The sequence below is a fragment of the Danio rerio genome, chromosome 17 (genome assembly GCF_049306965.1).
Source record: "Danio rerio strain Tuebingen ecotype United States chromosome 17, GRCz12tu, whole genome shotgun sequence".
Classification (NCBI taxonomy): domain Eukaryota; kingdom Metazoa; phylum Chordata; class Actinopteri; order Cypriniformes; family Danionidae; genus Danio; species Danio rerio.
The window spans coordinates 9,709,742-9,723,824 of NC_133192.1; the positions used below are offsets into that span (position 1 = coordinate 9,709,742).

The following is a 14,083-nucleotide window of genomic DNA, read 5'->3' on the forward strand; positions in this document are numbered from 1 at the left end:
TAAAAACAAACATATGGCAAAAAATACATAATAATATTTTGTTTAGGTCTACTGGTTTCTATAAATAATTCTATTCTACTTATAATAATTCTGATGTTGAATTATTATGTTTGACATTATTAGACAATTTTATTCACTGGTAAAATCAGACAGTTGTCATTATTAGATTATATTCATCAATATATAGGCTAGAGTAGGTATACTAACACTGTAAACATGTATTTTCATGCCCAACTCTGTTCACTAGGAAAGAAAACATATCAAATGCTTGTCGCAGTCATAACTCTAAAATGCGATTTGATCATTTAAATGATGTGCACACTTACAGTTTCATTTTCACTGCTAAGTTGCTTGTTCATACTTCGCACGCGGCTCTCAAACGATCACTCTGTGCCACAAACTTAATATTATTTACAACTGTATTACCTGTTACAGCATATGCATGCAGGTTCTGTTCACTAAAGTAGATGCGCGCATGTCTATCATTAAGTTGGGTGCGCTCCCTCCCTCTCTGTGATAACAGCTCACGGTCAGCAACTCGCATCACGTGTGATTTCCCGGCCACAAAAACATCATTATATGATGACAAAAATTACATTTTTTAGGTGAAATATACATTATAAATACAGTATGTGACTCATTCAACATCATTTGAAGGTGTCCATGTCACTGAGCAACGTGTGTGAAACAATGAAAAGACTCGTGCAGCCGCCTTTTCTTCTCTCCTGAACTCGAAAATATGATTGGCAGAATCGTAGAAATGCTGGATTAAGATCGTCTAGGGGTCGAGTCGAGATCGCAATCTTTTTTCGATTAATTGTGCAGCTCTACCTGGTACAAAAATAATTTTGGTGTATATAGCTAATATTACCCTTCATGACAAGTGAGGGGGTAAACTCATTCATTCCGTTTTCATTAAGTTATATTAAGTCTGCATAATTAAAGGGTCAAAAAACACCAAAATACATTTTTTGACAGTCGTATATGTGTCCCATACTGCTAAAAACATGAGATAATAGCCTTGTATTCCAGCGTGCAGAATGGATGTGCCAGAATGTGCCAGAGTGTGTGTTATTACGTCTTACAGTGTGATGCATTAATGCATGAGTAAGACTTGGTTCAAACCAATCAGCGCGCTCTATTGTGCAGCTTCATTAATATTCATTACTGTCACAGTGTTTAGACGACAGAGACGCCACGTTGTATTGGCAAAACAAGCGTGAAGTGTTGCTTTTATAGTTTGCTGCCGTTAAGTTTTGTTTTCATTTTCTCTCTGTGAGAGCTCAGCTGGAGTCACGTGTGGATTAACAGTGTACGCGACACTCGACAACAATAACTTACGTGTCTAAGGAGGAACATTGTTTACCTGAGAGCTGTTCTCATCTGCAAACGCTGAGATCCAGATTCGCTTGTAGTCTCCTCTTAATAAAGACGCGGCTCTAGTTGCTGTGGATTGTCCTGTCTCTACAGATTTGGTAAGTGAGCGACCAGTGCTCTTTGTTTACTCAGTTTGTTCGTATCGAATAACTATTGCACTGAGTGTAAAAATGTTAGCACTACAACCAAACTTTAACCTCATGTAGGATTTTCACCGCATTTAGTGACCGGAATAACACTTGCGGCTTTCTGACACTACCTGCCTTTTGCATTTAAGTTTCCGGGAAATGCAGAGGTTTTTTTTCTCTCATTCGCCGTGCGGTATCAAACATTGCATGAAAAATACACGCTTAGAGCAGTTCCTTGAATCAAATATCTCGTTTGTCCTGAGGGACGTGACTGAATTCCCTGAATGAAAGAGCCGAACTGCAGTTAAAGTCCACTATTTAATCATTTGGCAAATAATTCGACTACAGATGACCATGTAAACAGTCACTTTCTCCCGTGTGTGTGTGTTTGGACTCTGAAATTCAGCGCACCCTTATAGACACTCCCACACCATCCCACTTTAGTTCCTCCGACACTCCCACCTAAACAGAGCTGGACACGCCCACTTTTCAGACTTTTTCCAAAGTAGAGGTGTGAAAACACCCTGCTGAAACAAGGGGGTTTCATGGCCCTTTAAGGCCATGGCCACTTGAGTGACAGCTAGGTCTCACTGGTCACTGTCACCTCACCTCAGCTGATTCTGGCTGATTAGCCGCTGGACTCGGCATATACATCATATTTTTGTTTTGTTTTATGTGGCTTTACACAGTCAACTGCGTTTTTGGTATTATTTCTAACAATAATCAGATAATATGGCATGCTGTGTGCACTTAATGGACTCGTTTCTAGTCAAAAACCACATTATTTTGCTAACCCATTTGCAGATAATGTTGCTTGTTTTAAACAAAATTTGACTTGTTTCTTCTGAAGGTGAAAACAAAACAATTAATTTTACTCGATCTAAGAATTTTTTGATATTTATGCAAGAAACAAGACAAAATCAAAGAAAGAGAAGCATGATTTTTTGCATTATTATACCTGTTCAAGTAACCTTTCTTGCAGCTTCGGTCAATATCGTGATAATAACGAACACCACAAGAAAAGCTTCAGCAGTTAAAAAAATAAATAAATAAAAAAAATACATTTTGAATAAATTTTGAAAAGAAATTTGAATACCACCAACAAAATACTATCAGCAGTGAATTGTAAACTACAATGAACTGGACTAAACTGAGTTTCAATATACCAGAACTTCTACGTCAAGCTGCTTTGGGACAATCTACGTTGTAAAAGTGCTATGGAAATAAAGCTTAATACAATTGAATTGAATCCACAGCCAATACAGAAGAAAAGCAGATTTACCTCCATGGCCAGAGCGGCGGTCTGCTGGTCATAGTGGTTGAGGAGGTTTGGCATGAAGGTGTTATTGTAGGGCAGATCCTGGCACATCCGCAGTCCGATCGACTCGCAGGTGAACAAGCTGTGACTGCCCACCGAGTCCATGTGAATGGCCATACTGCCAGACAACAGAGAAACCACCGAAAGAATCCACATCCCTCGCCAAGGTAAATCCACAACACAGCCCATGCTGGAGGGGAGAGACTGAGAGGCCGAACAGGAGCACTTTTCAGGGTTTATTCAGATATCCACCACAGCCATCGTGTGTAAGGTATACCGCAGTGATCTGCTACTTCCATCCCCTGCCCGGTGTGTCTTCATGGATACCTGTTTTTGCCCAGCGTCTCGGATCAGTGCATGCTTTGATCAGAGTCCTTAAAACTGGTATGCATCCTGTCTCACATTCTGGCAACACTGCAGATGAAGGAGAAATAGTCTTCAGGCTGGGTGGTCTTCAAATAATGGGGCTCTATTAATGGCAGCTGATAGCCGATATCTGTAATGACATTTAAATAGTACATTTTATTGCAGTTTTTTCACAGTATTTCCTATATTTTTTCTTCTGAAGAAAGTCTGATTTGTTTTATTTCGGCTAGAATAAAAGCAGTTTTTCATTTTTTAAGAATCATTTAAAGGTCAAAATTATTAGCCCCCTCAAGCAATATATATATATATATATATATATATATATATATATATATATATATATATATATATATATATATATATATATTGGTTGTCTACAGACCAAACCATCGTTATACAATGATATCACAAATTACCATAACTTGGGGGACTGCATGTATAAAAATATAATTCACAATCAACAGAATCCATTATTAATGAAGAAAAAAAGCTAAATGCAACGGGGAACATTTGATTTTGTTAGTAATTGCTTCAATGTATTGTTTAAACTATAACAGTTTACAGTAACAGAGTTTTTCTTCATGCAGGGGTGATTTTATATATATATATATATATATATATATATATATATAAAATCGCCCCTGCATGAAGAAAAACTCTGTTACTGTAAACTGTTATAGTTTAAACAAATATATATATATATATATATATATTTTTTTTTTTTTTTTTTTTTTTTTACTACTAGACAACACTTGATGTTTTGTTTCTATCTCTGTCAGTGAGTCAGTGACAGTTAAAGCGAGTACATTCTCTAAGTGCTTCTGTCATTGTGTTTTATGCTTTCTGTGCAGGACTGTATGGTATGGTAAATGCTACACGAACTGTAAAGTGTTTAATATTGGTAGTTCATTTTGAAATAAAAATAGCGAAATGTTCGTTAAGAGTTACATTTTTAGCTGGAGGAAACAGCTGATGAGGTGAACGCCGAGAAAACCCCACTGCTCCTGTGTGACATTGGGGTGATACAAGGTTCGCTATATCAAAGAACTGCAAATAAGCAGATATTATATATTTTTATATCAACAAGCACACACCTCATTCTCTCGTTGTCCACGGCTGTGGTTTGCTGAACAAATGAAAAACAAAAGACGGGTAGGAGCCGAATTCTGCCACCGTTTTCTTATCAAATTTGGGGACTGAGGCGATAATTTAGTGTACAGTTTATGGGCTAATCGCAAAAGTTTTAGGGGGGCTGGATAAAAATATAGGGGGGCTACAGCCTCGCAAAATAGGCCAAGCAACGCTCATGATTTTGTGCTTTAGCTCCAGATACTAACAAAAAATGACATTTAAACTCATTTAAAATGAGCTGAAACAACACAATACTTGAGTTTTTTTGTGGGAAAGCTTTATTGTTTTATGTTCAAACCACTGTGAAAGCCAGCATTTATTTACAAAGAACCATGTAGCACGTCTATAAAAGTCTTATGCATTTTTATCATATAATTGTCTTTAAAAAGCGTATAGACATAAAACATAGTTTACAGATATTAAATTTACATTTTGGTGTCTTCTAAAAACTTTATAAATTTACAAACAACTTTCAATGTTTCCTATAGCTTGCTTTTTTTTTTTAATCAGTTTCCTTCGGCTTAGTCCCTTTATGCATCAGGGGTCGCAACAGTGAAATGAACCACCAACTTATCCAGAATATGATTTACACAGAGGATGCCCTCCTAGCTGTAACCTAGTATTGGAAAACACTCATACACACTCATTCACACACATACACTACGGCCAATTTAGTTTATTCAATTCACCAATAACACGTCTTTGGACTGTGGAGGAAACTGGATTTAATTCAGCAAGCCAAGGTGGTCAAAAGCAACTATAGTTGCAAATATGAGTCCTTGAGTTTATATTTTTAAGACAAAATAACCATAAATACACATACAAACATTACTTTTATTAATAATTGCAAAGAATTTGTGTTATTATACAAAAACGTTTCATTAAAGTTTGGTTTTTTAAAAGTACTAGATTTATTTTGAATTGTACCGCCACACAAACATATCTAAACACATATTCATAAAATAAACTGGTGTAAAATACTGAAGTCAGTGTGTGCAAAACTGCCCATTTTTTACTAGTTAACTTCATTAGTTTTGTGTCTGGCAACGTAAGCTTGCATATAAACCCAGCATGTAAACAGCTACTGTAGTAGACAAGAGCATTTAAACAGCTGTGATAACAGCCGTAAACCAAAACCAACAATCCATTATCTAGCTGAACCTCGCAAAACCTATCAGGAACATGTCTGGGGTCATTTTTCAGACATAACATCGAACACAAATGTGCAGATTTATATTACTACTCTGCTGACTACTCTGCTGTCTAGTACACTAGGTTAGGGGCGAGCGCCACTCCTTGTACTTTTTGGATAGATAGATAGAGTAGATAGTTAGGACATAATTATACTGTTTTTCACATAGTTAGTTAGCTAGATGCTTCTGGGGAGTTAGATTTAGTTTGGGTTTTGTTCTTTTCATTTCTTTAGCGCCGCCCGCGTCCTTTCTGCCAGCTCTCTTGTTTTTCCCGTCTTTATTTGTCTCAGTGTTGTACATATTGTAAATAGTATATTTTTGCCTTACTTTTTTTATTTTTGATTAATTCGTTGTTGTTGTTCACTTTGGGATTGTAAATAAAAGCACACATATTTTGGCATTACTTTGGTTGTCTTTCCACTCATTCACTGTTTATATAAATATATATTAAAATTAAATAAATGTCAAACCCCACAACCCTAGACTAACATCAGGGGTTTGTAACAGAATGAAGAAATTGAGGGTTATTTTAGGACATGTTTCTCACAGGCAGAAAATATGCAAAAAAACAAGACTGGTATTAAAGTTTTACAGTATTTTTTTTACTTAATGTATTAGTGAAATAAGATTTTCTTTATTTAAAGGATTATAAATGTGCTTGATTAAGATTTATGTGTCTCATACTTTTTAATAAATTATCAGAAATATTTAAGAAATACTTTAAATTAGTTTTAGACTTTATTACTCCCAAAGGGAAATTCACGTCACATCAGAGCTCACCATAGTGACCATACTATAAAAATAAATAAATTACATATATAAATGACTATAATATAGAGCTGAGCAGATAAACGATATTATATCAAATAGCGATAAAAATGTATATCAATAATAATGATATGCTCTGGACTTTTTTACTCAAGAGCCAATCACACAGCAGAAATGTGCAACAATGGGAATCTAGAAGTGTGTTGATTTAAAAATGCTTCAGCCGAAAACGGTAAGCCCTTCAAATGTAATGGACCCTTCAATTTTTGTGGCGTCAGTTAATATTGGGATACTCTTTTAAATCTGAAAGCATTAACAACTTATGTCAAAATATATATTGTTTTCGTTCAATATGGAAAATAATTAGAGATTGCATTTTTCGCCCAGCCCAACAATAATATTAATAAAAGTACATTCATACTGCACAACTTAGTTTCAAACAATGAGTAGGCACTAGTCTGTCATTTTCATTTAATTTATTCAACATTAATTTGGATTACTTTTAAATATAATTCCATTTTCTGATGATTATCAACCTTTCAGTATTAAGCCCATATAGCCGAAAAATGTGTATTTGCATCAACACTGAAATTGTGTTGTATGTAGTGCTCAAAAGCAGGTAAAAAGGGGATTCTTTGCTTAACAAGTCAGATTTGGGGAAGAAAAAACAAAAATATTTTGAAGCAAATGTGTGACTTTTTGTTTAAATGGTGCTGGAATAAAATACTGTACTTTAAATGGGTTTCAAGGAGGACATTTTGTCTGAAAGATCCTGATTGTTACTGTTTTTGTAACAAATGTAAAAAAGATTTATAAATAAAAATATTAAGCCTATATAGCCTAAAAAATGTGTATTTGCAATGTGTATTTTGTTGACTTTTGTTTAAATGGTGTTGGAATAAAATACTGTATTTTTAATGGGTTTCACTTTCAATGAGAACGTTTTGTCTAAAAGATCCTGATTGTTACTGTTTTTTGTACCTACTGTAAATAAATTAATAAAAAAATAATAATAAAATAATAAAATATAGAGCCTATATAAACTAAATAAATTTGCATTTGCATTAACACTGAATAATGAATTTAACTTAATAATGAATTTAGTTCAGATTAATTGCATGAAAGAAGCTAGAGACATAAATAAGATGGAAGTGATGTGTACGAGGATATGCAAAAATACTAATTTACACAATTTTACTCATGATCTCAATTAGGGCTGCACAATATTGACAAAATTACCATTGTGATTTTTATTATTATTAAAATGAATTCAATTAAACATTATGCCATCTATATCTATATATATATATATATACATGTATATATATATATATATATATATATATATATATATATATATATATATATATATATATATATATATATATATATATATATATTAGTGCTGTCAATCGATTAAAACAAAATTAACTAATTAATCGCACCTTTTTTTAAAAATTAATCACGATCAATCGCGATTAATCAGATTTAAAATACTGAAACTTGTAATTTTGGCTATTTAAATGTAAAATTAATGTAAACGCAAGACAAAAAAAATATTTTGGCCCCAACGGCCTTCCATACTGGAGCAACTCCCCTCAGATTCAACACGCATGATCACGTTCATCAAATTTGCTTAAACTAAGCGTCCTGAAGTATTACGGTATTTCACAAGGATTCTGACACAACAACGCGAAGCATACGCTTTCGTTGCGTTTAATGAGGAAACACACTAAACTTGGAGGGCTCATGCTGAAAGGCAGAGTAATGCCCTGTCTTTGACAGCTCGCGACTTCACCAGACGTTCTGAGTACATTTACATAAGACACCAATACTCCGATTTTAATATGATTAAAATAGTACTCTTATTAAAATTCTACCGTGTAGCCTTAAAAGGAACCTTACCTTAAAAGAACACCGAGTCACGAAATGCTGAGGATTTTCTTTCTGTTCGCCATGCGGTATCAACTTACAACAGATGTCGATAGTTAAAAATGAAACACCCGAAATTGCATGAAACTCTGGATAACCTGTGATGCAACTAATTGTTTTATACTGGAACTTGCCTTCAAAAAGTGCTTCCTTGGTCTTATCCACATTTATTGCATGCTGAACACACGTCCACCACAACAGGAAGTAAAAAAACCTGAACTGCGTTAATTGCGCTTATTTTTTTTTAACGCGTTAATTATTTAAAATTAATCGCATGCGTTAACGCGTTAATTTTGACAGCGCTTATATATATATATATATATATATATATATATATATATATATATATATATTGCGATATGAATACAATTTCACCAGATTACTTCATATCTCTGGAAAGAATTTATAATGTTAGATGGATTGGGATGATTCTGCAGTGGGAGTGCTCCTCCATAAAATCAGTCCCTGACACGTTTTCATTGATGTCGGTCCTATTTGCAGTTAATGTTTGTATTTGCATGCGTTGCGAGTATTTTCACGCATATATTTAGTCAGAGATTGATGCATTAATGTTTACTATTTGCATCTGCATAAAATCTAATAAACAATCTATTAACGTTTTGGGGTCCCCAGACACATTTTAGTTGTGGTCTGTGCTGTTTGGAGCACATTTCTGTATTTGCATGTGTTGTAAGTATTTTCATGCACATATTTAGTCAGAGATTAATGAACTAATGTTTACTATTTGCATCTGCATTAAATCCAATTAACAATCTAAACACTTTTTGGGGTCCCTCTACACATTTTCATTGATGTCTGTCCTATTTGCAGTTAATGTTTGTGTTTGCATGTGTTGTGAGTATTTTCATGCACATGTTTAGTCGGACATTGATGAATTAATGTTTACATGATCTGCATTAAATCTAATAAACAATCTATAAACATTTTAGGGTCCCCAGACACATTTTTGTTGTGATCTGTACTACTTGCAGTGCATTTCTGTATTTGCATGTGTTGTGAGTATTTTCATGCACATATTTAGTCAGAGATTGATGCATTAATGTTTACATCTGCATTAAATCTAATAAACAATCTATAAACTTTTTGGGGTTCCCTTGACACATTTTAGTTGGAAGTCTGAGCTATTCGGAGCACATTTCTGTATTTGCATGTGTTGTGAGTATTTTTATGCACATATTTAGTCAGACATTGATGAATTAATGTTTATTATTTGCATCTCCATAAAATCTAAGAAACAAACTACAAACTTTTTGGGGTCCCTCGAAAAATTTTTGTTGTGATCTGTGTTACTTGCAGTGCATTTCTGTATTTGCATGTGTTGTATTTTCATGCACATATTTAGTCAGAGATTAATGAATTTATGTTTACTATTTGCATCTGCATTAAATCTAATAAACAATCTATAAACGTTTTGGGGTCCCCGACACATTCCCATTGTTGTCCGTCCAATTCATGCATGATCTATAAATACAGTCAAGAAAAAGATACAATTGAAATAAAGTGTTTTATTGTTTCCCAAGTCTAACAGTATTCAAGTACAGTAACTTAATGCTAAAAATACAAATAATTCAATACAATTAATTGTAGTTAAGAATACAAATAGTACAATTTCTTATACCTGAATTCTTTTAAAGGCATTATACAATAAGCATTAAAAAACACATGCCAACCATAAATTTTAATACAAACTCAACATTGCATATATCCTGTGATGTGTCTATTGCGAATAAACACATTGTGACATCGATGCTGAAATGACATATTGTGCAGCCCTACAATAGAGTCATAAGATGGGAGAGATATGTACGAGGATATGCAAAAATACTAATTTCCTCGAAATTTCCCCATGATCTCAATCCTGATTGTGTTAAATCTGAATTGAATGGAGCTAACTAGCTAACTCCCAACCCCCTTTAAACACGTTTGTGCGAGTCTACAAACACACAACCTGTCTCAAACAGCTAGGAAACCACAAAACAAACACTGAAAACATCTAATGTAAAACACTACACACTAACAGACATGTCAAACGAATCGTACTTGCTTGTAATAATTTAATTAGCCAATGTGATGTAGCAGGTCTACATACACCTGCATTATACACATATCATATACTTCGAATATTTCAATATTTCATGCAGGACTGCGGTGTCAGCAGTGTAGCACATATGATGAGGTTACTCATGTCTGACCATAAATCAACATCCATTTCCAGAGAGGAACAGCATGTGAAATGTATGTCAATTATACACATTTAGCAGGGTTAAATGGCCGAGCAGCGTGTCCAATGATAAGCATATGAAACTTTACCTTTCCCTGGCAAGGATCCTGCTGGTTTCTCCGTATGACAAAATACAGCGTGTGGATTCACTGGCAGGTTTGATTTCAGCACCTACAATTATGAAACACGCTGTGAAGTCCGCGCTGCAGTTTCTCTCAGACAGTCAGTCAGTGTGAAAACATTCGTCTCTGCTGCTTATTTGTATTGAGACGCTGAATGATAGAAAAAAAAATGTAAAACTACCCGAAACGAGCACATGAAGAGCGTCACGGGCGACTGGCGGCTTTGAATATTCACAGCGAAACTCGCAGTTCGCCCCACCTTCAGCTGTTATTATGAGATGTTAACTATTATCTCCTATAGGGGGCGCTTGGTGGCTCAGATGCACAAACCGCCGTTGAGGTGCATTCAAATCCCGCGACGTTTTGAGTCTTGATGGATAAATTATTGGATTAGATTGTGTAAGCGTTTAAACGTGATAATAATGTCAACTGATATTTTACAAAAGAATTAAAACATACAGCACAGGCTTCTCTGCTAGATGTATTCTGAAAAATTGCATTAGGTAATCGCTATCGGTTTTGATTAGCCGAGGCTCTCAAGCGCTGAGAAAAGTAACATGTTCCACGGACGTACTTCAACGGTGATTCATTATCATAAGACACTTTAATACTGCTTGAATTTACAGTGTAAGCATAAAAATGCTAATTATTGTTTAGACACATCTTACATTCTAAGTTATAAACATCTTCCTTGGAGCTAACTACGGTTATGACAATCTTTTTATTTTATTCAAGCTTACAGTCCATGTGCACTCGTTTCCAGAGCAAAATGTGCATATTCATTTATATAAGTAATTTCAACATTGATGCAATTCAGTGAAATTAAACCTTTGTTAAATAATCGTGGAATATTTTTACAGCAATAATTGAATGACAGGGATTTAATGATAAATTAATGTGCGGCTCTAAATTCAAATTAATTGTCATTTTATATCTTAATATTTTACCACTGTCCTACAATCAGGGCCGGCGCGTTCATAGAGTCGACCTAGGCGGCCGCCTAGGGCGGCAGTATAGAGAGGGCGGCGTCCGCAACACCCCCCTATCACCCGCGTCCTCAGTTATGTCCGCGACACCTCCCTCACCACCCGCGTCCTCAGATATATTCGCGCATAGGCGACAGAATAGAGAGGGCAGCGTCAGCGACACCTCCCTCTCTCATTCAGCACCCGCGCGTAATCAGTTATATCCGCGCATAGGGCGGCAGAATAAAGGTCCACGACACCCGCGCGTCCTCAGTTATTTTCGCGCATAGGGCGGCAGAATAGAGAGAGCAACGTCGGCATCACCTCCCTCCCTCACTCAGCACCCGCGCGTCCTCAGTTATATCCGCGCATAGGGCGGCAGAATAAAGGTCCACGACACGTCACTTCATTTTCATAACCGGTCACTTTCGTTTTCACATTGGGGTTGAGGGCGGCGTGATCGTCCTCTGCCTAGAGCGGCAGTTCAGCTTGCTCCGGCCCTGCCTACAATGCATAGTTTTTTTACCCATTTGTCAACAAAAAGCTTTTAATAAATTTAAATATAACTTTAGTAAAATAATAGTAAATTAAAATTTAGTAAAAAAATAATTTTATATATTTTGTAGACCTTCTGTCTCGCTACAATCCAGCTCGCTCTTTAAGATCTCAAAACTCTTCTGGCTTCTGGTAGAAATAGCAAAGTCGAGTAAAGGAGGTCGAGCCCTCTCATTTATGGCTCCTAAACTCTGAAGTAGCCTTCCTGATAACGTCCGAGGCTCAGACACACTCTCCCAATTCAAAACTAGATTAAAGACCTATCTGTTTAGTAAAGCACACACTTAGTGCATCACTTACCGTATTTTTACACAGGTTTCTGCATCTAGTTTATATACACTATGAACAGCAGCTACACTCATTTATTTTTTTTTCTCTATTTCCACCTGGGGATACTCATCCCGAGGCCCTCAGATTATGTGGAGTCACTGATTCGATCAAACACCAGCAACGAGATGATCCCAAGGTTTCTATATCCTGGACCAGGCCGTATCCTGAGCATGAGACTGATTCCTGTGATGCTCCAGGGACAGACGAGTCTTTGCTGATGTCCAGCTTCCAGCCTCCACTGTGAGACTGCAGCTCTGCAAAAAGACATTTGGCCAGCGGAGAACTTGAAATGGTTGTGCCCAACTGAGCTTGGTTTCTCTCAAGGTTTTTTTTCTTCACTTTTGCCAATTGGTGAAGATTTTTCCTTGCCGCAGTCGCCACTGGCTTGCATGGTTTGGGATCAATAGAGCTACGCATCGATGGATTTGCTCATCAATGTTTAGGCCATCAGTAGTGATTATTAAACCACACTGTGACTGAATTGAACTTAAAACTCTAAAAACCGAACTACTCTGTTCCAATTTACTATGATCTTTTATGTGAAGCTGCTTTGACACAATCTTCTTGTAAAAGCGCTATACAAAGAAAGGTAAATTGATTTAAATTGAATATATTGCTTGAAATGAAAATAAGTATTTTATTTTTAAATCCACATATAGATTAAAGTTGAGATGTCCTACTCTGCATCAACTGTAATTTATTAAAACAATTTATGTATGTGTTATAAATAACAAGTAACTGATTATGTTAGACTTTTTATTGTTAATTTTAGCAAGTTGAAATGAGTTAAAGGAAAAGAAAAGAACAAAGAAAAAACAAGGAAAAAGAAAGAAATTAACAGAAAAAATAAAACAAAAACAATGAAAAAAACTAACAAAGAAAAAAACAAAGAAAGAAGAAAAAAAAACTAAGAAAAAAGAAAGCAAACAAAATGAGAAAACTAAAAAAAGAAAAAGAAAAAAAACAGAAAAAAGAAGAAAAGAGGAAAAGAAAAGAAAGGAAAATTGAAGGCAAAAAGATAGAAATATGAATAGGGGTAATAAAAAGTTAAAAAAAAGAATTAAAGGAAAAAAAGGAAGAAAGAAAAAGAAAGAGCGAAGAGAAACAAAAACCAAATGAAAATAAACAAGGAAAGCTAAAGAACAAATAAAGAAAAACAAACAAGAAAAAAGAAAGAAAAGTAAAGCGAGAAAAAAAACATACAAAGAAAAGAAGAAACAGAAAGTAAAAGAAAAAACAAAGAAAAGAAACAAAATGAAATGAAAAAAACTAAACAAAATTTAAAAAAGGACAGAGAAAGAAGAAAAATAAATAAATTAGAAAGAAAGAAAGAAAGAAAGAAAGAAGGACACAAATATGAACAAGGGTTATTAAAACTCTGCTAAATACATTTCAGTGACCTTCATCATAAGGGAAGCCATGTTGGTTTATGATGCCTTTTCTTCCCTTATCTTGATCAAATGATAAAGAAGAATCATAAAGTTTGAAGCCTGATCCTGCAGTTTATACAGAACTATTCTCCGTCACCCTGATGCACTGCAGATGTCCAGAAATGTAACAGGTGCAGTGAAGTCAGCTTTATCAGAACACAGAGAAAACATCCTCCACTTACACATGAATTTACACAGACAGACCTCAAGACGAACACGGACACAA

At 35.1% G+C, this 14,083-nt stretch overlaps 1 protein-coding gene across 10 annotated transcripts in view; it reads right to left on the reverse strand.

Annotated features, from left to right (window-relative positions):
• fzd3b (frizzled class receptor 3b) overlaps window positions 1-10,822 on the reverse strand; it is a 73,624-nt gene extending 62,802 nt beyond the window's left edge. For 4 of the 10 annotated variants that reach the window (XR_012392802.1, XM_005158594.6, XM_073927407.1 and 1 more), the window contains exons 1-2: window positions 10,545-10,822; window positions 2,788-3,319 (exon numbers count right to left, since the gene is read on the reverse strand). Coding sequence is in view for 8 of the 10 variants with exons in the window: in XM_005158594.6 (XP_005158651.1) it covers window positions 2,788-3,012 (225 nt within the window). In the remaining 2 variants the exon portion in view is untranslated. 10 annotated transcript variants of the gene reach the window in all.
• Between the last annotated feature and the right edge of the window lie 3,261 nt (window positions 10,823-14,083).